The sequence below is a fragment of the Melanotaenia boesemani genome, chromosome 18 (genome assembly GCF_017639745.1).
Source record: "Melanotaenia boesemani isolate fMelBoe1 chromosome 18, fMelBoe1.pri, whole genome shotgun sequence".
NCBI classification, from domain to species: domain Eukaryota; kingdom Metazoa; phylum Chordata; class Actinopteri; order Atheriniformes; family Melanotaeniidae; genus Melanotaenia; species Melanotaenia boesemani.
Genome location: NC_055699.1, coordinates 15363153 through 15390122, shown reverse-complemented (window position 1 = coordinate 15390122; position 26970 = coordinate 15363153). Strand labels below are relative to the sequence as shown.

Sequence of the window (26970 nt, the reverse complement as noted above, 5' to 3'; positions counted from 1 at the left end):
GAGCTGAGCAAAACTTTACTTAATGTGGTATCATTTGAACAGGCCGCAGGGATGGGTAGGTTTTATTACAGACAAAAATCATATAAACTTCTTATTAAAACATAAACATACAACTAAAACAAATCAAATTAATTAGAAGCAAGATGCTTTTATTTGTATAGCACATTTCATGTACGAGACCATTCAAAGTGCTTTACATAAAACATTCAAGCATTGTAGAAGAAGCATTCAAAGTAAATTAAAACGAGCTTTTAAAAATATTTAAGAATTTAGATAAAGACAGAAAAGGCTAGAATGAAGTGAGATCAAATGCAAGAAATAATTAATAATTGTTTTGATAAAAGGCAGTAGCAAATAGAAAACTTTTTAACCTTGATTTAAAATTGGTGAGTTTCAGAAAACCTGCAGTTTTCTGAGAGTTTGCTCCACATGTGTGAGAAGTATAAAAACTAAATACTGCCTCATGTTTAGATCTGACTCTGGGAAGAGAAAGTAAAGATCTGAGGACTGGAGTTAAATGATCCACTTCCTTGGTTTTAGTGTTGACTTTTGAATAGGTTACATGTAGCCTATTTATGTTACCAAAATGATGCTGCACTTAATTTTGTTAAGTATAATGACTTCTCACTCTGATGTAGGCCACTATATAACATAAAATTGTCCTTTGCTCTACAGGCTGAAACGTTACTCTCTTTTAATATCAATGCCAATGTACTTTGATTAAGTTCGTTTCCATAGCAACCAAGCGGGTCTATAGAGGGCACAATAGATTGCTGTCCCAGATTGGGGCCACAGAGGCACTACACTACTCACAATAATGAAAATACAAAGCATGTTTTGTCCCTTATTCCCGCTGCTTATTTTGGCTCTGTATACCCTAAGTTATCCAGCATGCCTCCCGTGGAAATAACATTTTTGTTTTCTTCACAAAGCCAACTAATTAAATATGCAGTCAATTGAATGATAGTTGTTGTTGACCTTTCAGACTATAAAAATAGGTCATTCAAGTCTCTCGCGTTTTTTTAAAGAGGTCTATTCACTTGAAATTATTTAAATTCAAATTCATAAACACTTTAGGCAGAGTGGTATATGTACCACTGTTGGTCTGGTCTGGTGCTGTATCGACTGTGGCCCACAGTTGTCGCTGCTCATCAGCGATGAGCAGCTGACGCGTCTTTGGGACACACCGGACAGACGGACTGCCGTTGTTTTGCTATACTTTCCTGCTGAGCTGAAGAAAAACACATTTCCCTGTCAGGAAGAGCAAACAGACCAGTATTTAGCCTATAGATTTTTAATTTGGGGGCACCATGGTGAAACAGCGTCGTGTCAGGACACACTCCTGTTTCGCATCTTTTTCTTCCAGAAGAGGATCAGTTAAGGTAATTATTGTATTTCGTAATTATTGTAGTAATAATATTATTTTTAATCGCTATTTGTAATTTCTTGTAAAGTTGTTTCAAGATTCCACCTACTGGTAAAATAATGAGAAATAGGAGGGAGGAAAAATAATAATAAAAACACAAATAAAATTAAAAAGAAGTTTAAATTGTGTCACGATCACGGTGTATGGTCTTGGTTTGTCATGTTTCTGGTTTTGTATTCTAGGTTTGTCCTCACGTTCTGGGGTTTTGTGTTCAATTTCATGTTTAGTTCCGTGTTGCTCTTGGTTTCTGTTCATTATTTCACCTGGCCTGATTAGCTCATTCACTTCACCTATGGCTCACAAAGAAAATTTAACTATTTAGAACTTAAAGATGTTACAAAGAGACACTTGTACGCACTATTTTGTTACGAAAGTGTAGCAAAGATGGCGAATGGAATTTTAAATGCAATGCTAAAATGTGTTCACGAGTTTCCAAACTAGGTAAATAATGTCAAACATTGCGTAATATAATTTTATAAAACTTCTTTTGTTTTACATTTACCCAAAATGTCCGACCACAGTCAGACATTTGTTGCTTTTTATTTTATTTTATTTTTATTGATGGTGCTAAGCTCCGCCAATCCTCATTGATTATGTTGTAAGTCTGCGCGAGCTCTTCTCAGATTGGTCCTTTCTTGGAGTTCTCTCCTCTTTTCCGTCGCCATGGAGAAAACTCCTCACAGAGCCCATCCCGTTCAGAAAAGCTCTGCCGAGAGGCCGCCATCACACAAAGATCGTCTATTTGGACATAACCTTCCTATGGGTAATAAAAACCAGCCGTTTTAAGTTGCTGTTTCAAGAAGATATTTAATTCAAGATGGAGAAAAAGTAATAGATTACAACGAAAAATAACAATGTCTTCCGTTTACAGTGAATTACAAAAACAAGGGCTAAAGTGAAGCTTTTAAGCTTAAATAGCAACGCCAAACTGAAAGTGTGAGACCTCGTTGTGCCTCGTTTTTCGCAGCACAGAGAAGGAGGAGGAGGGAGTGGGAGTAGAGGACAGACAGAGAGGAAGAACAGAGAGTGGGCGGGACAAACAGAGGAGACAAAGTGAGGAGAGAAGCATCGTCTCACTGATGCTGAGTCACATAGAGAGACCTCAGCTGCATCCCATGAGTCCTTGGAAATAATGGAGGAGCTTGAACACACCTGCCCTCATCCACGGACGGTAGGGCATTTGTGCCTGGTTGTTTTCTTGTCTTGCAGTGAGCAGAGTGTGTGACAGGGAGGGAGGGAGGGAGGGATGGGGGCCGCAGAGAATCCTGCTTTCTCCCCGTTACGAAACAAATCCTGTATAGTATGTGGCTGTGGGAGATGTTCAGATTGCTGAGTGGACTGTGACTGTTTGGATGTACTGCCAAAAGAAGGATAGGGGTTTAATCAACATAGCATGGATGTCCTGCTGAGAGGACACTGCTGCAGTGAACACAGAGCCTCCTGTGTCTTGATATTCTCTCTGATCCTCTTTGGTGTAATTCCTAATCCTGGCATTTATGTTTCTCCAAATTCTCATCATTCAATCACGTGAGGCATACTCCTCTTTACTATCCTTATTATTTCCCATGTACTTTTTTTCAGCTTTAATCCTTAATATGCCAGATGTTCTTTGCTTGTGCCCAGTGGCTCTTACCGAGCATGCTCATGCCGCCTGTCCTGATTGGCCCGTGTACGCTCCTGGTCACAAAGTTTAAGCTGTGCCATCTGCTCTTTGCTAAATCATTTTGCTCTCACCATATTCTAGGAACTCCAGGTGATTGAGTATTGCAGCTCAATACTTCCAAAATCTTCGCAATCAAAGGACAAAGGACATCATAAAGGGAGCCTTCTACCTACAGTAGTATACAGGCATGCAGTTCTAATACCTGTAGACAAGTCAAAAATAAAAATGTCAATTCAAGCAGGCTAAGTGATTGCAGATTTATAGATATTAAAGAATTTGAAAGTGTTGTTATTTTGTATACTACTGTAGATCGAAACCTCGTTTTATGGGATTTCCCCCCCCTAACTGCACAAAAACTGCATAGTTTTCAAGATGATTTCAAAGACTTTGGATATATGAAAATAAAATGATCATTAATATTCTTGATCTAGCTTCATAATTGAATTTCCAGTTGTGTCTCAAGTGTAACCTTGCAGCTTTTTTTGGATTGAACATCTAAAAGACTCTACCATTTTCTGGTTGCAGTATTGTTTGTGTTGTTAACATGGTTGCATGCATTGTTCGCAACAATAATCTAGCCTTTTTAAATGTCTGAGTAGTGTTAATGATATTTTGCCAACATGCTCAGTAGACGTGTTTTTGACACTGGCTGATTGATTCTGCGTGTATCCAAGGAACAATAATCTTCTCATAACATAATACCAAATAAATAATACTCAAAGCACGTAATAACCTTCTCTGCTCTTAATCTTCATTGCTACCTTAGCTTGCTTTAAAATTCATGCAGCATGAGTGGTACCCAGTGTTGATGTCATACCAGTTTATAAGTGCTGCACATTTTATAAGAAATGCACATTCTACATATCAGCCAGTAGGTACTAACCCTGTCATTTATGAGGTTGTTGTGACACATTTATGTTGCACGTGGCAAACATATTGCAATGTGTCCCACCTGTATTTTCCTTCCTGGAAGAGTCTTAATGTCTGGCATGACAGAGACAAGTGAGGACATTAGTGTCATTACTGCTTTGTAATTCAGCCCAGTGTTCAGTGTAGTTGTAAGACTTACCTTTTTTTTTATGCTTTAAAGACTGTGAAAACCAGTTTTCTGTCTGGAACATGCTGTCATTCCCAGACTCTGGTTGCATTGCTGTTTCTGGAGAACACACTGACGTCAGGTGTCTGTCTTGTCCACAGAGACTAAATCTGTTTCCATGTTTTTTATTCTCCTCTCACCCTCCTACATCTTTCAGTTCTCTTTCATAGCTTTGACTGAGATTCTGCTAATTTTCTCTGTGGTCAACAGATGGCACACAAAGTCAGTTTTTCAGGCAGGTTCAGACTACAGTACTTTGACCTTGATGTAGCTTTGATATGATCTAGAAAAAAATACATCTCTTATCTCTCTTGTTCTTTCTTTGTCCTTGCTTGTTGCTACTTGAGCTTACCATGTCCATTTAACCACACAGGAAGTCTCTTTCTCCCCCCTTGCATTTCAGCATAGTCCAGCTAATATAGAAATACCACTAGTTGCAGAGAAGGGAATGTCAGCTCAAATTCTGTGATCAATAATATTGAATGCAGCTCTGTTTGGTTCTCACACATGCGCTCAATGCAGAGTGGGCATCAGCTGTGATCAATAATGTAATGGAAGCTACTGTAACTGGGAGAGGCCTGGAAAAGGAGGCAAACTGTCTCCCTCACATATTCCCATCTATAACTCCATCTCTTTCTGTCTCAGACTCTCACTGAGCCTGCCATCTTTGCCAGGGAAACCAGCTGTGACTGTCGCGCACCTCATGAAAAGCTTACCATCGCACAGGCCCGCAGAGGCACCCCAGGTACACCTTCTTTATCACTTTCATCCACATTTCTTTTTTTATTTTCCTCTGTACCACTCTGCCCTCTAATACTGCCTCAGCTAATACAGCTAACTCAAGTTCTACTGCTGTGTATACCACTGTGTGTTCTATAGTTGCACAGCTACATTATAAATAAAGTGGTTCAAATACTAAGTAGACCCAAATGGTGACAAATAATAAGCTATACAACACACCTGGAATCTTTTCAGAGCCTGTGTTTTTTTATTAAAAAAATGCTAAATTGAAATATTTTATGGATATTAATATTTAGACCTTTAACCCAATATTTTGTTAAAACATCTATACTTTTATACTTTCCAAGTGTTCTGAGCTGATACCATACGGTGATGATAAAACACTGAAAAGCATTGATTGGTCAGAGAGTCATCACCCGTGGAAGTAAACAGCAGCTGTATCTACACACCGGCTTGTTCCATGAATATGTTATAATGATAGTCAGGTGGAAAATTTACTGAATAAATTATGGATATTTGAGCACATGCATCAGGCTGGATTTACAGCTGGATATTTTTCTCCTCTGATTAAGCTGAGCTCTGCAGTGCTCAGTTTCTATGATCAGTGCCAGCAGATATTTAACCTCATTTCCACTAAAAACCTGTTAGAAGCTCATTTTGGTACAATAACCACTGTGGACTCCACTATTCTCCTCACTTGTAAGTCACCATGTTTTGGAAAAGCACCATTACTCTACAGCCATGTTCAGGTCTCTCTTAACTCTGGCTTTAACATTTCTGTGGTTTCCTGCTGTTACAATATGCTTTGGGTTTGTATCTTGAAATGCAAAAATCTTTGTTTCATCAGATCAGAGATCATTTTGTTTCAAATATTCTGCAGGTAAATTAATCAGCCTACTGTCATTTGCCTTTGTAGAAAGAAGTGGCTTCGGTCTGTGTGCTCCACCATGTACATCAGGGGCCTTTACTACAAACCAGGATTAGTGGCTTAGTGAGATAACTTCATGTTCTGGTCTGGATTTTCACAGTCAGTTCACTTCTTACTAGACTGCATCTCTATGGCACCATTTCAATGAAAAGAGATCAACACTTTTTAATCAACCATTACTTTTAGAAAAAGAATTTTAAAAAACAGGATGAAGACCACCAATCAAAAGTTTGGACACCCTTTTCCATTAGATTTAATGAATCTCCATTCATTGATATGCCCCCCCCCCCCCCCCCCCCCCCCCCCCCCCCCCCCCCCCCCCCCCCCCCCCCCCCAAAAAAAAAGTCACCACCTGGATTTAACTAAGTAGCTTCTCATTTCTAAAACAACCATGTAGACACATCCCGTGGTCGTGGAAAAGATGTTAGGCTGTTTAAGAAGGGTCACATCATTGGCATGCACCAAGCACAGAGAACATCTAAAGAGATGCAGAGACTTCTAAAACTGGGTTAAGCACTGTCCAAAGCATTATTAATAAACACTGGAAGGATAGTGAGGAACCACTGTTTCAAGGAAGAAATGATGGTGATTGAGACCAGTTAAACATTTGGTGAAATCAAAAAAAAAAAAAAAACAGCAGTAGAACTCAGGACTATGTTTGATTGTGAAAGTAAAAACATTTCCACATGCAAAATGCAAAGGGAACTCAAGAGATTGGGACAGAACAGCTGCGTAGTCAGAAGAAAACCACTAATCAGTGAGGCTAACTGGAGAAAATGGCTTCAATTTACTAGGGAGCATAAAAATTGGACTCTGAAGCAATGGAAGAAGGTCATGTGGTCTGATGAGTCCAGAGTGATGGCAGCATCTGTATAAACAGAGAGGCAGTGGTGCAGCCATTATGCCCAGTACTACTGTACAAGCCTGTAGGGGGAAGTCTATGATCTGGGGTTGCTGTAGTTGTTCAGATCTAGGTTCAGAAGTATGTGTCTAAAGAATGAGGTCAGCTGACTACCTGAATATACTGAATGAGCAGGTTATTCCATCAATGGATTTTTTTCTTCCCTGATGGCACGGCCATATTCCAAGATGACAGTACCAGGTTTTATTGGGCTCAAACTGTGAAAGATTGGTTCAGAAAGCATGAGACACCATTTTCAAACATGGATTGACCACTACAGAGTCCAGACCTGAAACTCATTGATAATCTTCAGGAAGTGCTGGAGAAGGCTTTGCACAGTGGACTATGCAGCACATCAAACTCTCCAAATTGTACAAAATCTTTCAAACTAATTAAAATCACTAGAGAACCCTGGTGACCAAGAATAGACTTTGGCATTTACAATAAGCCCAGTGTCTGGTTTGAAATCTGTTTACTCTTTATTTGCTGCCAAGAACATTTAAAATAACCAGCATCTGAAGAATGGGATTGAACTTGTGTTATATGTCTCAGGAATACCCCTGCAGGACATTTTTTATCAAAAGATGCTATTGTAAATCTAGGCGGGAGTGATGTAGATTAGTTCATTAAATGGCATTTTATTCCCCTTTTTTAAATGCTTTAATTCTGGTATTGGTACCAATATGTTGCTATTCATCCTGCTAGAAATATAAAATTTTTAAATAGAATTGAAAGTTTCTGTTTGCAGTATTTTGATCATGAACATGGTGTTAGAGTTAGTTAAAGCAAAAACCCAGGAGAAACCCTGGATATGTTGGACGTACGACACGTCATAGTACTGGTCCCAGAAGTGCCTCACATTGGGTTATTCTTAAATAAATTTCTCCTTTGTTGACAAAGGATGTCCAAATCTGATTCAGAGAGGCTGTTACCGTGGTAATCACCTGAGCACTTTATGTACGTAAATGGGCTGTAATGAGTCTGAAGAGGAACAAACTTTATAAAATTTTAAATGGTATTAAAACTTCCTGTTTGTAGTATTTTGATCAACATTCACTGGTATTCATGTCACCATCAACTTTCCCCATGTTTTTTTTATTAATCCACTTGGCACACTTAATTCTGAAATTATTTCAGGATAGGTCTTTGTATTTGGTTCACTGTTGTGGCTTATGTGTAACTTGTGTTGTCTGTGACTGTGTTTTAGTGGACCGGCCTGTCAGAGTCTACGCAGATGGCATCTTTGACCTGTTCCACTCTGGGCACGCTCGTGCTCTCATGCAGGCCAAGAACTTATTCCCCAACACCTACCTCATAGTAGGAGGTCAGACAACACTCTCTAAAATGAATCCTTGCTGATTCGTCTAACTTGTCTCATTTATTTGTGTCTCATATTTGTTTTTGTGGGTTTTCTCAGTGTGCAGCGATGAGCTGACGCATAAATACAAAGGATTCACAGTCATGACAGAGCACGAACGTTATGAAGCATTGAGACACTGCCGCTACGTTGATGAAGTTCTGAGAGATGCACCTTGGACTCTCACACCAGAGTTCCTCGAGAAACACAAGGTCTGTGTGTAAGGCTGATTACAGAATTTGGATGTTAGGTTGAGCGTGAAATATTCTCACAAAAACAAATATTTAATTTTATTTTATTACTAGTGTACAGGTCACTTCCTGCAGATAAAGTGATTACAATAGTTCAGTGACATGTTGTCATCCATAGCAACAAGGTCAACTCGCTTTAAGTTATCCTTCAAGAAACTAGTGATAAGATAAGGCACTTTGTGAATATGGCTCTAGGGTGTGTAATGATGTGTTTAGGACCAAACCCTTCCTATGTCCTACTAAAGGCATGTCTGCTGTACAGAAGTAAGGTTCACTTGGGTTTTTTTCTTGAGTTTTTTTTTGCCATACAGTACATGTTCTTTGATTGCTTCTCAGATCGATTTTGTGGCTCATGATGATATCCCATACTCCTCAGCAGGAAGTGAGGATGTCTATAAACACATCAAGGAGGCAGGTTAGTGAGCAATCTCCTTGCAAAATAAATCAATTTTGTGTTTCATGTCAAAATGATAGCTATTAACCTTTGCTTCTTATTAATGTGTGTGCAAATCAGGAATGTTTGTGCCCACGCAACGGACGGAGGGAATCTCCACCTCTGACATAATTACCAGAATTGTCCGAGACTATGACGTTTATGCCCGACGCAATCTTCAGCGTGGCTACACAGCCAAGGAGCTTAATGTCAGCTACATCAACGTAAGGCCATGATCAGTTATTTGTATTTGAGCTACTGCAGTTACAATGTCTCTAAAATGTAATGAAGCCTGATTTAAGATGATAAAAACCTTTATTAGATGAATGTATACCATCTGTCTAAACACAAAGAGCTCTACTTTTAATGTATTTCCTTAACATATGGAGTTATCCTTTGCAATGCAGGCTAGAAAATGTAAAATAAGCAGTGAATTTAGTCACTCATAGACTGTCTATCTGCAGCGACAGCTTCCATTAGATATTTCTAGCATCTGTTGATGAAATATGCTGCATCGACAAGGAATCTGGACAGCCAAGCTCAGGTCATGTCAAAGTTAAAGCTAAATCCAAACATTAGATTTAGCTTTTGATTGTTGTTGCATCACATGACCTCTCCTAAGTTGTAGTTAATGTGTTCCTGCCTTGACACACCCCTCATTAGTGATTGTCCCACTACCATGTTTAACAGTTGTGGCTATGGATTTGGTGTTGATAGGCATGTCTGAGCAGTTTTGCCAAACATCCACAGAATATTGTTAGAAAAGAGTTATGGAAGGTGGTCTTTGGCAGACATAGACTAAAATATTACTGTAGAAAGCTGTAAAAATTTATGTAAATGCAGATATGTTCTGGTTCTTTTTCACTTCTTTAAAAGCTGCCCATAGTACTCTTCTTATGATCGTTACAGACATGAACAGTCCAGAATTTGTTGGCATGTTCATATTAGCTATTTGAGAGTATGAGGCTGAGATGAACCTGTACAACGATGCAAGTCCAGCTGTTTTTTGTGTTATTGTGTTTATCTGTAATGGTGACTTAGATGAAGATCAGAATACATTTCATGAGGAATGAAAGCAAAGATCCTTGTCATTCAAAATGGTTCCCCCAATATTTCCAAACTGCTGTAAGTTAATTTAGTTAAATTATGCGTATGCACATTAGTCTCCAGCCACAGTGCATCACAGCTGTATCAATAAATGTGCCATGAAAACTCATATGGCTCATGATATCATGAGCCACTGTGCAAAGAAAACTTTGCTTGAACTTTTAACTTCTCATTTGGATTATTCAGGGTTCAAAACTAATGGTTGACAGTTCTTATTCACTCAATATATCTCCCTTCAGGAGAAGAAGTACCGGTTACAAAACCAGGTGGATCGCATGAAGGAAAAAGTTCGCACAGTTGAAGAGAAGAGCAAACATTTTGTTTACCGTGTGGAGGAAAAGAGCCACGACCTCATTCAGAAATGGGAAGAGAAATCTAGAGAATTTATTGGCAACTTTCTAGAACTATTTGGACCAGATGGGACTTGGGTAAGTAGAATCAAATACTATTTTATGTAAAAAAAAAAAAAAAAAAGGTGTACTTAATGCTTAAAATGCCAAACCATTTTGTAAAATCAATGTATCAATAAATTCAGCACCATTAAGGTTAAAAAACAATAGATCAAAACATAATTAATTACTAACAGTACTTTGGAAACTGTTAATCTGTGTATTATTTCTACAAACGTTTTCTCATCTGCATATCAGGAGAAAAAATACTGGCACTGAAACCAACACATCAGAAACTATTTACATATTTACACTTTTTCCTCAGTTTTTGCTATTTACAGTTATTTATGCAACTATTTACCTTCTATAATCAGAAAACCAACTCAGCTCAGTTTTGATGTCACAGTGCATCAAAACTATCTTCTTGGCTTTATTCCAGCCATAGAGGACCATTATTTTTGTTCTTCTCAGACAGACATAGAACTTTCTGCTCACTTCTCTTGATTAGACATTACCGTAAATTTAAGCTTTGACAGGAAGTGGCTTTATCATAATTTCTGGATCCAAACAGAGGTCTTTTGGTGACATAGTAGTGGTAGTGATCTTTTATCATTATTATTATTATTATTATGAAAATGTATCTAATGGTGTTATCATGAATCACTCTGTGGATTTAAAAGATAGTCCCAGAATAAACATTTTTTAGCTGGATTGTAAACCTCCTGGATGGGACATAAATGCCTGGAACACTTCTGTAAATCACTTACAGGTTAAGCTATTGATCACAAATAACCCTACAGAGTTACACTACTGTTCCTGAAAAACTGCTGACAATATAAGCAATAGTGCTCGGAGGCGCTGGTGATCTAGTGGGATTTTAAGGGTAAAGTATGACCTTATTGGGTGGAGATTTCAAAGCATATTGGACACACCTTGTCTTTTTCCCTGTTTTTGTACAGAAACAAGTGTTTCAGGAACGCAGTGGCCGAATGCTGTCCTACGCTCTGTCTCCCAGAGAGTCCCCCTGCAACAGTCCTCCCCGCGAATTGTCCCCACTCCGCTCTCCTTCTCCCCCATCTCCGCCTGCCCGCTGGTACAACGCACGGCCATCACCACCTACCTCGCCCAAAGGAGCATCTGCCTCTATGAGCAGCATGAGTGAAGGCGATGAAGATGAGAAGTAGACAGACTCTTTATAACACTTGCAAACACACACGTCACTCACAGTACACTGACTGGGAACTCCTCACAAAAACACATATGCACTGCTACAAAAACTGGCCAGAAACTGAGACAATTCTCCTCAAAGATGTTGCAAATCTGCAATGCTGACTGTCATCAGGGGAAATGTACCCCTGAGCAGCAGAGCAAAGAAGCCATCACCATTTCTGTCATCTGGGCAATCAAGCAGAAAGGTGGAAAAGGAAGGAAGATAAGGAGGTTTGATTTACTGTATGTACTCCATTTCTCTAAGAGAGACAAGAATCCTGTGAAAATCTGTCAAAAGGACTTGCTTTGGATTGTCCAGCACTGATAAGAGACTCAAACAGCCTGCTTATAATATCACTGCATTGATTTTTGTCCTGTTTTGTCAGTATGTCATTTTTGTTTTAGGATATTAGGTTTTTGTTAAGTACTTGGATCAATAGATGTGGATAGGCATGTGGATAGACACAAAGGTCCAGAAATACTGTCTTGACTTTCAGCCATGCAAACTAGAACTGGTTTCAATATGGTTGTCATCTTCTGCTTAAATGATCCACAAAAACTAAAGGAGAGACACTACACCCCCTAAAACAGCAGAGGTGACACCACTGGGGAACCTCTTTGCATTCTAACACACTGTGCTAGTTTACCCCCATTTTTGCATAAATGATTGCCATAAAATGTAATAACTTAATCCCATTTTTCATTGACCACAGATATGCACATTTAAAAATTAGTATCTTAGCAGCCTGCCTATTCCCAGTGAAACCCCAACTAATTACAGACAACAAAAGCACCATCATAAACATAACTTTATAACTTGTATGTCTTAATTCTGTTCTAAAATTGATAGAGGAGCCAAGTTTACCATTTATAGAGCAGCTAATATGGTAAATACATGTTTTTCAAAGAGGTGATCATGAGACACAAAATGACCCTTCACATGAGCTTTTTGAATGTAACCTGAGTGCTTCAAATGCATCTGAAATTTAAAAGAAATCAGTTTAATCTAAAGTGGAACAAACTTACAAATTCGCCAGCTCATAAATCCATCTTCTTTTTACAGTTTTCTATCTTCCATGATTAAGTGTCAGGTAGACTATGACTCTGAAATATGATGTCCACTGTCAATACTAACTTAACAAACTGATGATACTTGAAATATATAAAAGAAAATGAAGTCATCCAAGATGAACCATCAGCCTGTCAAGAGCCTGAGCATTTGCTCCGTTTTTGTTGCCCTTACTGGAAATGTGTGTACCAATTCCTAAGTTCAAGTCTGTTCATCCACACCAGGTGAGAATAGACTCTTCTTTCACACATACAATCCAGTTAATACGCTAATGCATTTATCCTGTATGCACTACATGTTAATCTGCACTATATGTGAACACTTTGGAAATATGTGTCCTTTTTTTTTATTTTTTAATGTTTAAATAGCTTGACATGTAAATAAAAAAGCATAACAAAGTGGGTAGATCACACACAGTTTTATTTATTGTAAGTTGGTATTGTAAGTTGATCTCTTGCTGAATCATAATAATACAGCTCTGTCATTTTTTTTTTTTTTTGGTGGATGTTGCATTACTTGCATATCTCTGCATGGCTGCCTCCACACTGAAGACTTCATGCATACAAATACATTGTTTAAGCTGGATGTACAGTGGGATGGAAAACACAGATCACTCCACACTGTAGATACAGCATACACACAATTTATAGTTATACATGTAAAATTCTCTGAAATACCCTAAATACGGTCTTTTGACAGTGAAGGTTAACAAGTACTGAGTTTGGAGAGTTCCTCAGCGTTCTTGATCAAGATGTGAAGTTTAGGATGGGTCTAAAGGGTGACCATACATCTACCTACACAACAACAGCTATTGTATTACACAGCAACTCCTTTACAGCAGATGTGTGGCAGAGCGTCACTCAGGGAGACTGGCAGGTTTTCAAAGGCATTGGCAGTGATGAAATCTTACAGAGAGGATGTAAAGCAGACAACAGGATGTGGAAGCTTTCAATAGTGAATTCTTCTTTCATTTCACATCAGATGGAAGCTAAAGGAGATGAGAAAGGGAAATCACTTTAGATCAATTAATCTTCCAATCATCTGCTTTTTACATATGGGTCCATCTTTAGTCCCTATTTCATTAAAAGATTGGTCTTTAAAAAAAAATTCAAATAAAGCAGCTGTTTTAGCTATGACATGCTAACCTGATCATTAATTCTTGCACTCCAAAACTTGTAATAAAGCGCTTTTAAGTACAAAATGTACATGCAGGGTTAGTAAAGTGCACTCAATATTCCCTGAATATGATCCATGTGACAGAACTGGACGATTTAATGCAATATTTTCAGTGCCCAAAGATGATTTAACTGTAAGAGTTTTATCTAAATGCTCACCATTGTGTGCCATATTCCTTCATGTTGTATAAATTAAAGTATCATTAACAGTAATCGCCACCAATTTAAGACAAATTTAAGTCAGAGATCAACTCCTCACTTGTAAGAAAAAAAATTCACAAATTTTGTTCAAACTCATTCAGAAGACTGTAAGGATTAGTTAAGCTACAGATTAGACACAAGGTGACTGGAAGAAGCCAAAAGCAGATACGAGATCCAACACTATGCGCATGCTGTCTATCCATCATGGCAAGTTTACAGTAACATGTTAGATGGGTAAAACAAAGACATGCAGAGCCGTATCCCATGTTAGATGTAATAGGTCCATTCCCTTCTAAGAAAATTATACAATACATCTTGCTGGTGTGGTTAAAGCTACTCAGCAGACAATGCTGGAATGGTGGTATTTTCTAAGCTTATTAGAGATGCTCATTTGGTCCTTTAATTGTTATTTAAATCAGGATATAGCACTGAACTGCAAGCAGAAATGATAAGACGTCTGTAACTGGGTAGCTGGTTAAAATCAGAATAAAACTGAACAAAATACAAACAAAATACTCCTACCACTTTAATCCTTTCCCTTCATGATTTTTTTAAGTTCCAGTTGAGCCTTCAAGGCATTTCTCTTAAAACTTAAATTATACCTTAAGTTTATCTTAAGTAAGGCATTCTGTCACTGACATAAAACAAAAATGCTGACCCCATTTATAAATAATCTTTTTCAATTCCCCCTGACTAAAAAACAAAAAGCTGCAACTAAATCTGGTCTTTTGCCATGGTAACGGCACACTGGCCTAAATAAGCATTCACTCAGAGGTGTCTCCCAAAGGAAAGAAATTAAACCTCCTCCTCTTGACATTTCCACAGAAACTCAAACCCAGACCCTGCCTGTGTTGTGAAAGGAGGAAACAATACAAGCCTCTACTAACGGTAAGAAAGACACTCAATCAGCAAGCCCTGGCTTATTCAGCCACAGGGAGCAACGGCCTGGTCAGCAAAGCTGAGTCAGGCCAAACTGCATGAAACAGAGGAAGAGATTGCAGTGATGCAGTGAATAGAGCTACATTTCTCAAGATTTCCCATAAATAACTGGTCATTTGTAAATGGGGTTAGACACTGGGGATCTACAATCTAGAAGAGGTTCAGTTTTGAGTCACAACAATGAAAGCTATGCTGATGAAGATTATTGCCACTGGGAAAATTTTAAGTCAATGTCATTCCACCTTAATAAACTTTTTACCAGAAATAGCAAGTCTGACTCTAAACAAAGCCTTCACCCAAGGGCAACATTTCAGCATACATGCTCCACGCAGAGTGCAGGCATTCTGGCTCCCAGAAGAAGGCTAAGCTAGCAGACTGAGCAGTTATCTGTTGGCTTTGTATATGGACTTGCTGGCATCTCGTGGCTCCTTGCTGGGGTTGCTCCAGTCATCAGCTTCAGGGCTGGTCTTGTAATGCCGCCACGCTGACTTGTTGAAGACAGGCAGGCGCTCAAAGGACTCACTAGACAGAGCCTATAAATTAGTAAACAAGAGAGCCAGTGAATACATATAATTACTGTCAAAAGTTAGATGTACGTATATGTAACAGGAGACGGTTAGCTTAAAAGAAGCTAAAGTGAAACAGCTAGCATGACTTAACATGTTTTCATTCATAGGTATGACAGATGGAAGCCTTAAAGTTGCTAGCACATACTCAGATATGCATGTATTTACATTTTGATAGAACCAGTCAAAAGTTTTTTGGATTTCTTCTTTTGTTAAAGCCAAGTCATTTCACTCATATGCTAGCTTAAGCATCATATGTCATACATCTATATCACAGCTAAGCTAAATGACACTGTTAGCTTAGCTTAGCATAAAGACTAACCCATCATAAATTGCTAAATTCCCTCACTTTTTACTAATCATAATTTAATCATTTAATTTGTTTAATGATAAAAAAAAAAATACTGGAAAGCTGTTATTTTAAGGAAGCTGTGTGCTAGAGCCTATAAACATATTAAGACACCGCATTGGTTGTTGTACGGTACATTAATAACACCACCATTAGAGCATTACCATAATTTGATATGTTAACACCACAGCCAGTGTATATAAAGACTATCAATAATAACCTATACCAGAGGACCATACTGTATATGGTTTTAGCTCTACTTTATATTACACTTTACACTATTCAGAGCTACTTTTTTTACACTGATATAGTTTTATTTTTTATATACATCTAGTTCCTATAAATAAAACAATATTGATGAATATTACAGATTTTTTTTTCACTATGGCATGCAAATTGCATGATAAAAGTCTAACAAAATATAATAAATTAGTCCAGAATTTGTGTTTAATATAGCATAAAACATAATTTTTGCATACCGTTTGTTGTTGTTATGGTACAAGTGGACAAGAAGGATAAGTAATTGTTAGTAGGTAAGGATACCAATAGTGTTTTGTCCTTTTAAAAAAAACACATCCTTTCATTGTGTGAAATACTTTACCTCCCTGTTCCTCATCTTTACACTAAGCTAAACTAGAGTAGCATATCCTCATTAAGCAATAAGTTATTGATTATTCCCCAAAATGTCAAAATTATCTAAATGTCTTTCAGAAGCAGAGTTATACAACATGCTCTACAGTAATCTGTTACCTTCAGATAGATGACTGCATCTGTTCCTACTCCCTCCATGGAGTAGAGCTTTAGATCCCCCTGGAAGTATCGGGCATAAAGCCGTGAAATGGGTAAACCGTAACCAAAACCAGCCTGTAAATGGAGAAGAAGAAAAAAAGATAACTACCCAGATGTCATAATATACATAAATAAATATACAAGCTAAAACAGGTTTTTCTTCAGCAGGATCAGTCCTAAATACTGTACCAGTGGCACAGCTCCTGGCTCCAGGCTTGGCGTCGGGGCAGTGGAGTACATGTAGTTAAACAGTCGGTCTATCTTCCTCAAAGCAACTCCTCCCCCTTTATCACTGATCTAAAGACAGATAGTTGAAGAGATGGAGAGAATGAAGAAGGTAGAAAAAAGGCTCAAACGTGACTAAATATGAAAATAATAATGCACATCTGAATGTGTGTTTACCTTTATTGAGAGATCCTCTTTACCTAGAGTGACTCTTGCTTTTACTGGTGGTAATCCCTCCTTACTGTTCTCATGAAGCTCCACTGTTGCCCTCATCGAGTTCTGCAGACACCCCCAGTTCATTAATTAAACTCAGCGGGACTCCTTATCGAATTTTAGTCACAGAGCGCCGGACTTAGTCAAATTAACAGCACTTATGCTGCTGTGCTCACCTTGAAAAGCTCAAATAACATGTGGAACAGATGTGAGGGCACATACACAGCTTGAATAGGCTTTTTAGGAGCTTTCACTGGAAAACAAGAGCACAAGAACTGTAAAAAAAAAATATTTAACCACACACAAACACAAAACTTGCTCTTTGGAAGTTAATGAGACGGCAATGAGATGGCCGGTTTCCACAGGGTTTAATGTGGTGTGCTGTATTCACAAGCTCTAAACAAAGCAACAGAACATAACTATAAGATCTTTGGCAGCACAAAACTCTTACTGTTGAATTCTTCAATCTTGAGCTCAGGAGCAGCTAAGTAGTACTTCTCGCACAACATCTTGGCAGTGTCGTAGGCATCTAAAGGAGAAGAGATAAAACAAGATGAACTAGTGCAAATAAAGCCATAATTGCACATGTTTAGGTTTTGGTTCCGGAAACAACTCGCCAGTGTGGTTTCTGTCCTTTCAGAAACGTTTGATCCATGCTGCTGGAATGCCTTACAAAACTATCGTGCAGAAAACAACTGAGCTTTAATTCTTGGAAATACTACAGATGCTCAAGACATCAGTGGTGAAACATTTTAATAGGAGCTTGGGTCAAACAGCAGTCATCATCAAAGATAAGAGCAAGTAGACTAAGTGACAAAAACATGTGCTAACGCAGCTGTGGTTCAGCTTGACCACTAGCTCCTCAGATAAGATTGTAAGATTTAACTCACTGTTCATGGAAGGTGAGTAACTTGGATGGCATTGAGTGTAAAAGGTCAAAAGAGAAACATCTAGTAATAAAAATGTAGAATGTTTGCACACCCCTGGTCTAAATTCACTAAACAGTCAACAAGTAAGTGAGCAGAAAATGACCTGCTCTTCAAAATACACGAAGTTAGACATTCTTAATTTTTGTTTTTGTACTATTTAAGAGAGACACAAGACAAGAAAAGATAACTCTCAGATAACTCCTATTATGGTCTTTGTTAGCTTTTAAGAGCAATGATACTGATTATGCAAATTTAAAAACCAAAATCATTTATTATTGCACACAAAACAGGAAAAGGCTATAAGGAGACACCAAAGCACTTCAAAGATGAGGTTTTCTCACTCAGAAATATATATAAAAAAGAAGTTAACAGTGGTTTGAGGCCTAGATGAACAACAAACATCAAAATCCCTGCAAAAGCAGACTCTGCAGTGGTGGTGTGCAGTTCTAGTGGGATCCTCATACCTCCAAACAAAATTCTCCATCAGAAGCTGAAGCTAATTTAAATAAGCATCAAACATTTTTGAAAAAATTCCCAAAAAGAATGAATGTTTGGAATTGTATGAAAAAGCGACCTCCCCCTACAGCTGAGCACGGAGGTGGAGCTATCATTCTTTGGGCTTGTGTTGCACAGAGAGCATGTCACTGATAGAGAATACTGTAGAGGTAAACACCAAACTCTTTGTGAAACAGCTAAAAATATAAAAAATGATGGCTTCTACAACAGGGTATTGTTGCTAAACAAACTAACTCAAGAAGTAGAAGCTGAAGGTTTGTGGTACATCATGGAAAATCACTCAATACACTTCTAAAGAAGGAAACCTCTAATAGGCTAAAAAAAAAAACTGTTTTTCCAAGATTTAGTCCTTGCCAGGTCTCAGTACAAACTAACCATGCAGGGAAACTTTTTATTTATTGTTACTTTGAAACTGTTCAAAATTAAGTAAACTTCCCAAAACATTTTAACAATTTTAACCCAATCATTGCAATATGTCAGCATATGTAGTGCTTGCACAGCCATGCCATATAACATATGTGCTGAGCTGTGCATGTGTAAGGACTCTGCATTTGCTTTATACACATCTGGAAGAAATTTGTAAGAGGCCCACCAAGTCACGTTGTTTGCACTGCAACTTCACGTGCATCTTTTCCAGTAAACTGCTACAAATATAATTTTCAGAAGAAAAAGAGCAGAACTCACAAAGAAGACAGAAATTGTGGTTTTAAATTAAATTCAGAATTAAAAATAAAGCGTTTAAAGAGAAATAAACATTAGATATTATGCAAGTATGCTTCTGAGCAAAGATATAGATAATTTTTTTGTGATACTATACATATTAAGGCCTATTCTCTATAATAATTCTGCAGATTTGCAAAACAAAAATCCAGTTCCAACATAACACAGAACTATAGCAACAACTTTCATAGCGTGCAACATATTCCATCATTTATAATAGTTCCTAAACTCACCCCTGACAACCTCCGCTACGTTGCAGTTGGGATCGATGCTGCCGATGTGTTTCGGATGGGCTGGGTTGGTATCGTTACCAAACAGGAGGGCTGAACACAAACACAGAAATAAACGTTACCTGTAGAGACGTGTGGGAGCATCTAAAACAGACATAAAACCATAAGAGATGCACACGCCACACTCACTGTGCTGGTTGATGAGCATGCGGAAAGAGATGCGGTTGGTGTAAAAGCGGTCGAGAAAATACTGTATGTTGCTGCTGATGAAGGGGTCAAAGCCAAATTTTTCCTTGTATTCGATGACCCCCTGAGCCATGGTGGGAACCACATCGTTGTGACGGTTACGGATCTCAATCAAAACCTCAAGGAAACTTAAAAAAAAACAAAAAAAACAAGACCAACTTATCATTTCTAATTGTCACAGAGCTTGTATCTTTGTAATTCTCATGTTTTCACATATTTTTTATAATCCATAACTACTCAAATCCCTCCTGTAGTTATCTTAGTAGTGTGGGGTCAAACAAAGTCCTCTGTCAGAACGAGTATCAGTCTTAGTGATGCTGCCATTTCATTTCCAGCAAGCTGAACAATTCTTGGAAATGTGTTCACAAACAGATAGGCCACATTCATGCCTGTGTTTATCAGTCATGCAATGCTGCTTATCAGACAGGCATTGTTATGGTATAAACACACAATGTTACCTGTGTGGTCAGCAGAGATCTATATGCAGAAAGGGGATTAGCTGCAACGGAGGAGGGACTCATCCACAGCAGCTGGCCGCTTTAACAATGGCGCACTTACATGTCATACAATGAGTTTTCATTAAGTTTTATCATTAAGTCAATACTGACTCACTCATTGAGAGTGTGAGGGTCCTCTGGTTTTCTGTTCTCATAATCCAGCAGCTCCACAAAGCTTTGCATGTACCTAATAAAGCAAAAGGAGGGCAAAAGTCAGATATTACTTCCTAACAACACTGTAGCTGTAAACCTTATCATCTGGCAGCCATACAAAGAAAACAACTTGCCATTTCTGGACCAGTCTGACGGAGGGCTGGCTGAGCAGGTTATCGGGCAGCAGGTTGACCTCTCTCATTGTGTTAGCCAGCCGCACTGGCAGTTCCTTACGCAGGAACATATAAGATGTTTTCTCACATGCATTCTCCCTGCCTGAAAGAAAAAATAAATAAATAAAAATGTGTTATTTGTTTCAGTTTTATCTTTGAAAAGGTTGCCCAACTTCCCACGAACAGCTTCGCTACTTAACTGTCAAAAATGTTTTATCCTGATTGCGTATCGTCATTGAAATTATACATACTTTGTATTTTATTTGAGTAAATACAAACAAGCAACTGTCTTGCATTTCACCATGTTGACCATCTGGCCAACCAATCAGAGCCAAGTTAGCCATTTGTGGGAGGGGCTTAAAGAGAAGGGTGCTAAAATGTAGCATTTGTTGTAGCAGGTGATCTGAGGTGTAAAATAATTGTATAAATAAGAATATGAATTAGATAAAGAATGAAAGCAAATAATTTCTTTCACATATTAAAGTGGTATTTTTGAATTTTGCCAGATTTTAACACCTTGGCGTCCCCTAACAAAGGCTATTTGGGCATCCGTCTTACATCCTGTCACTTACTCCAGCCATTAAAACCGAGTCTGATGTTAACTCTTGTCTTATCTCTTGCACAGTGAATTTCTCTTTCTTTCCTTGCCTTCTCCAAAAAAATCCTACTGGGTTTTATTTCTGCAACAGCCACGGTGTGAATCCAAAACAGCCAACATGTTGATGTCAAGTTGCTGGTGTGTGACATGGTGCCATAAAGCAAAACACACGTGATGCTCACGGCTGCAACACAAAGTTGTGAAGAGTGGTTTCTCAGCCCTGGGATGCTGCAAGGCAATGATGGCCTAAAGAATGTGCATAATGAATATCAGTGCATCATCAAAACGAACCACAATTGTGGAGTTTTCATTTGTTGCTTTAAAATTGAAAGGAGTAGTCTTCCAAGCTGCAGCTGCTTTTGAAATTTAACTTTTAACATAATCCATAAAACGTTTCTGTCGACTGACATGAGCTTGAACAGTTTAAGCTTTCCTCGGAAATCATAAATCTGGTGAGCCAAAGCACCAGAGGTCAGAGAGATTCTGGTTTAGATGTAAGCAGAAGAAAAGATTAACTGTAATGAACCATCTTTCATTACAAGTATTATGCATGATCTCACTCTACACCGTTAACTTGACCTCACTGTAGTTTACAGTACACTGGATTCACATGGCCAAGCTTGTCATGTGCATGCGAGGACTCACACATAAACCATAGTAAACCTTTGGAGTTAAAAAAAGAAAAGAAGAAAGAAAAAACATAAATTAGACGGTAAAAGAAAAAATATGTTTTTTTTAGTTTTTTTTTTTAGAAAAAAATAGAAAAACCTTTTGCACATATAAAGCTGCAATATAAGCAACTTTAAGACTCCAATAGAAAAAATCAGAGTTGCAACAACAGGTTAAAGATTAAATTGTCCAAAAGGACCTAAGCATTTATCCTGCATCAGCAGTATTAATGGAAGACTTGTCATGAGTAACGATGGTAACAAAACCACAATGTATTTTTGTGTCAGAGCAAAGGGTAAAACTTGTTCAACCTAAAATCACATCTAATAGTTTCAGTTATTTTCCCGGCATGAACGACTCATTCTTTACTCAACAAGTGTCTCACACTTCCTGTTGCTCACATCCAATCCCTAGCTGTGATGACATATTACATAATGTCTTTGTTTATTCACAGATGGATTAAGAAAAGCTTTGAGTGCAGTGGTGGGACGCAATACGTATCTTGTCATCTTGTGTTTCAAGTCTGGTGTTGGTGTGCCTTGAGAACAAAGCAAAGTCAAAACTGAAATTTGGAATAAAAACACTGAGTTTAACTTAAAGCTGAGTAAAACCGACAGTGAAAACCTATGCGCACGAGTAGCCCTTACTGAACTGCTGGACAACTGATGTGTGTTTATTTTATAAATGAAAACTGTACGTTGTGTTGTCCCAGACTGGGTAAAAAGAACCACATACACTGAAAGATGTGCCAACAGCAGAAAGCCATCATACAGGGCCATCAACTTGCATGTTGCTACTTGTGCAGTCATGGGTGATCTACTAGAGTAACCGATTCAAAATACCTCCTGATCATCCTCAGTATAATGTTTCCGCAGCTCGTGAGCGACATGCTCTATTAATAACAAGTCAGGCCTCTCACATGCCACCTGAAATCTACAATAACAACTGATAATCATGACACAAGGTGATAGGAGGCCCCTACCGTGGCTTCCTTCATTCAGAGCAAGTCATTCTTTGAAGATGAAAGCTCAGCAGGACTCACCAAAATCCAAAAACTGCTTAATGGACAGCGGGGACGGTGAAAACCTGGAGTAATACTCGATTTTGGGGTTAGCGTTTTTTAACAGAGACACGATGATCCTCATTTTGAAAGTTTAATGGTGATGTCTGGATGTGACGTGAGTCAATATTAAAAACACGAGCACATCATCCCTGGGAATGCTGGCAGAGACACGGACAGTCCTCTCTCAGCGGCGTCCTCATTTCCGGCGTCCACAGTGGACACGAAGCGAAGCAATACTTAATGTTCATAAGATTATGAGGATATGATACAGCGGCTCCAAATATACAGCTTCCTGGGTCTACATTTCTGGACAATCAGATCCGCTCATGAAAGTAAAGTCACTCGAAAGAAAACATCCATTTCCGGTTAAACTTTTGAGAATAAAACGCTCTGAGGTAGCTGGCTAGTTAATCGAGTTAACGTTTATACCGATTAGTGAGCCGGCCGTTGCTCATCAACGATAAAAATAAATAAGCAAATAAATAAATAATAAAAACGAAAAATAATTATAAAAATTAGTGATCAGGGGCGGATCAAGAATCTTTTTAAGGGGCACAGTTCAGGAAAAGGGTGGACCATGAAAATGTAAGCTTTAAAAAGATCTCGATAAACTAGTTATCTAAATAAAGAGGAAATCCAATGTTAAAAAAAAGGCTAAAATTGTAAATCCATACATCCAGTTATATATTACACTGTCATCGCATTTGGTGACATTATGGTGTTTAGGGTACATCACCTTTATTAAATGTAAACAGTCTGGACTAATGAATATCATTAGTCGCATAAGCAGCTGTCAAGATGATGCTGTATAATTATAAAAATATATAAATAAATGCTGCATTTAAGATAAAAAAAAAACATGGTAGTGTTGGTGTAGATATAATTAGTATACATTACATTTTTTGCATCTGAGGTATAACAGCAGCAATTTATCACCTGTTTCTTTTCTTATAAAACCATCATTTGCTACTTAAATTTATGGTAGAACTTGGTAATGCAATAACATGCCATACCACTTCAAGATTAAAAAATGTTGCCAAGTTAATTGTTTCTTTAAGATGCCGTTTGATCCTAAGTAACCAGACTGAAGAAATATATATATGCATCAACTCACCTTTAGTGGGTTTGGTTCTCATCGAGTAGGAACATGTTGATTTTGGCCTTTTGATAAAAAGTAGGTAAAATAAATAAATAAAATCACTGCTTTCACTTTATAAGGAAATGTGTGGTTAGAATCAGCAATTATGAGGACAATTATTTTGGTAATATCTGCTAAAATATAATTTATTCCTTCTTAAGTAACAGCACCTTGGCATGCTGTCATTGGACATAATCATATAACATATGTGAAAGCCCATTTTCATTATATATTAGAGTTTAAGGAATTTTTCTAGACTAATACCTTTCACGTTGTAAAATGTGATAATATATTAGACCACATTAGTTTAAACTTTATTGTCATTGCAAATTTCATAAGAATAGGGCAACAAAATGCGGGCTGCATCTAATCAGAAGGTCATAGTAATGGTAAGATATTTACAGATGATGTATATAAAGAAGTGCATATACGCATGAGTGTATGTTGTTGTATGCACAGTTGGCTATAAACATATGGTATAACTATCACAATGGAAATTGTGATTTAACAGATACAATGCTGATTTTTTTTTTTCATCATATGATGTGCAGTAAGTGTAATGGACAGAAAAAAACAAAAACTCTGGTGTTCCTGATGTACAGTTGTGCAGGTTGATAATGCAGATGCAAGTCTCTATTTTGTGTTTGCATTTATTAAATATGAACACTTACCATGTTTAGATAACCGCTTTTTCTGAACCATGCAAACATTGTATTTTGAAGGTTCAAATGCCGCAGCTTCCGGTCTAGTGGAGATGTTTTCAACAGCACGTACTTCAGAAATTTCCGACTCAACCGCACTTGGCGGAGGCTCGTTGATGCGCTGCAGTGATTGGTTTAAATCTGGGAAGTGGCCAAGCGCTGCAACTTCATTGGCCGGAGGCGTGTCAGTCAATATTATTTGTGTTGTTTATTTGTTTATGTAGTTAACAGGCAGTAAGGTAAGATTGTAAGGTTTATTTATTTTTATAAAAAAAAAAGTTTGTTAGCTACGATATTATCGACAGTAATAACAGATTAAAAGGCATTTAGACAAAAGATTTTCGGAGGAGGGCATAAAAATTATTATAGTAATATTGACACGATTTAGTCAGGTAATATTTAAAATGTAAAAATGTTATTTCTCTACAATGATTTTATGGAAAACTGGGCCAGGATTACTAACACAGCAGGCAAGTATACAGTTCTTCTTTATTTGATAATGTATGAAAATAATAACAATAACAATATTACTATAACAATAAAAAGTATTAAAGCTTTTTTGTGGGGGCGGGGGGGGGGGGGGGGGGGGTACTTTATTAATATGTCATCATATAGGAAAAATATATATTTTCCAATAAACACGAATAATTGAGAAATCATTACAGTGTCTGCAGAATTATTAGGCAAGTTGTATTTTTGAGGATTAATTTATTATAGAACAACTATGTTCGCAATGAACACAAAAGACTCATAAATATCAAAGCTGAATATTTTTGGAAGTTGGAGTGGGGCTTTTTTAGTTTTAGTATCTTAGGAGGATATCTGTGTGTACAGGTGACTATTACTGTGCATAATTATTAGGCAACCTAACAAAAACCAAATATATACCCATTTCACTTTTTTATTTTCACCAGGGAAACCAATATAACAACTCAAAATTTACAAATATACATTTCTGGCATTCAAAAACAAAACAAAAACAAATCAGTGACCAATATAACCACCTTTCTTTGCGAGGACACTCAAAAGCCTGCCATCCATAGATTCTGTCAGTGTCTTGATCTGTTCACGATCAACATTGCGTGCAGCAGCAACCACAGCCTCCCACACACTGTTCAGAGAGGTGTACTGTTTTCCCTCCCTGTAGATCTCACATTTGATGAGGGACCACAGGTTCAGGATCAGGTGAACAAGGAGGCCATGTCATTATTTTTTCTTCTTTTAGACCTTTTCTGGCCAGCCACGCAGTGGAGTACTTGGATGCGTGTGATGGAGCATTGTCCTGCATGAAAATCATGTTTTTCTTGAACGATGCTGACTTCTTCCTGTACCACTGCTTGAAGGTGTCTTCCAGAAACTGGCAGTAGGTCTGGGAGTTGAGCTTGACTCCATCCTCAACCCGAAAAGGTCCCACAAGCTCATCTTTGATGATACCAGCCCATACCAGTATCCCACCTCCACCTTGCTGGCGTCTGACTCGGAGTGGAGCTCTCTGCCCTGTACTGATCCAGCCACGGGCCCATCCATCTGGCCCATCAAGACTCACTCTCATTTCATCAGTCCATAAAACCTTAGAAAAATCAGTCTTATGATATTTCTTGGCCCAGTCTTGACGTTTTATCTTGTGTGTCTTGTTTAGTGGTGGTTGTTTTTCAGCCTTCCTTACCTTGGCCATGTCCCTGAGTATCGCACACCTTGTGCTTCTTGGCACTCCAGTGATGTTGCAGCTCTGAAATATGGCAAAACTGGTGGCCAATGGCATCTTGGCAGCTTCACGCTTGATTTTCCTCAGTCCATGGGCAGTTATTTTGCGCCTTGTTTTTTTTAACACGCTTCTTGCGACCCTGTTGACTATTTTGAATGAAACACTTGATTGTTTGATGATCACGCCTCAAAAGCTTGGCAATTTTAAGAGTGCTGCATCCCTCTGCAAGACATCTCACTACTTTTGACTTTTCAGAGTCCGTCAAATCTCTCTTCTGACCCATTGTGCCAAAGGAATAGAAGTTGCCTAATAATTATGCACACCTGATATAGGGTGTTGATGTCATTAGACCACACCCCTTCTCATTACAGAGATGCACATCACCTGATATGTTTAATTGGTAGTAGGCTTTCAAGCCTGTACCGGTTGGAGTAGAACAACATGCATAAAGAGGATGATGTGATCAAAATACTCATTTGCCTAATAATTCTGCACACACTTTACTTTTAGGCTATTTAACTGCTTTCATGTTCAGTGAAACTAAGAATAATTTCTGAACTTTGCTTTCCCTCTTTCTGTGTTTTAACAATTAAGCATGTGTTAAG

At 38.1% G+C, this 26970-nt stretch overlaps 2 protein-coding genes across 5 annotated transcripts; one reads left to right on the top strand and one right to left on the bottom strand.

The window, feature by feature from the left end:
* Positions 1 to 1112: 1112 nt before the first annotated feature.
* pcyt1ba (phosphate cytidylyltransferase 1B, choline a) lies at positions 1113 to 13066 on the top strand. 2 transcript variants are annotated; one of them, XM_041967920.1, is made up of 8 exons: positions 1113 to 1382; positions 4831 to 4930; positions 7963 to 8079; positions 8173 to 8324; positions 8700 to 8778; positions 8878 to 9020; positions 10143 to 10331; positions 11252 to 13066. In XM_041967920.1, exons 1-8 carry the CDS (start codon positions 1311 to 1313, stop codon positions 11474 to 11476), a joined length of 1077 nt encoding a protein of 358 aa, XP_041823854.1. In that variant the 5' UTR covers positions 1113 to 1310; the 3' UTR covers positions 11477 to 13066. The 2 variants fall into 2 exon arrangements, with proteins under 2 accessions (XP_041823854.1, XP_041823855.1); XM_041967921.1 differs by lacking the exon at positions 1113 to 1382 and adding an exon at positions 2466 to 2597.
* On the bottom strand, positions 12984 to 23159 carry pdk3a (pyruvate dehydrogenase kinase, isozyme 3a). Of its 3 annotated transcripts, none has more exons than XR_006008214.1 (12): positions 22801 to 23159; positions 20453 to 20594; positions 20281 to 20352; positions 19612 to 19796; positions 19426 to 19515; positions 17479 to 17556; positions 17204 to 17280; positions 16992 to 17093; positions 16779 to 16886; positions 16551 to 16664; positions 15205 to 15418; positions 12984 to 13558 (listed from the first exon to the last, which is right to left on the bottom strand). XR_006008214.1 is itself a non-coding variant. In XM_041967919.1 (12 exons), exons 1-12 carry the CDS (start codon positions 22901 to 22903, stop codon positions 13548 to 13550), a joined length of 1203 nt encoding a protein of 400 aa, XP_041823853.1. In that variant the 5' UTR covers positions 22904 to 23159; the 3' UTR covers positions 12984 to 13547. The 3 variants fall into 3 exon arrangements, 2 of the variants coding, with proteins under 2 accessions (XP_041823853.1, XP_041823852.1); XM_041967919.1 differs by having other exon boundaries at positions 15298 to 15418; XM_041967918.1 differs by lacking the exon at positions 12984 to 13558 and having other exon boundaries at positions 13819 to 15418.
* Positions 23160 to 26970: the final 3811 nt, after the last annotated feature.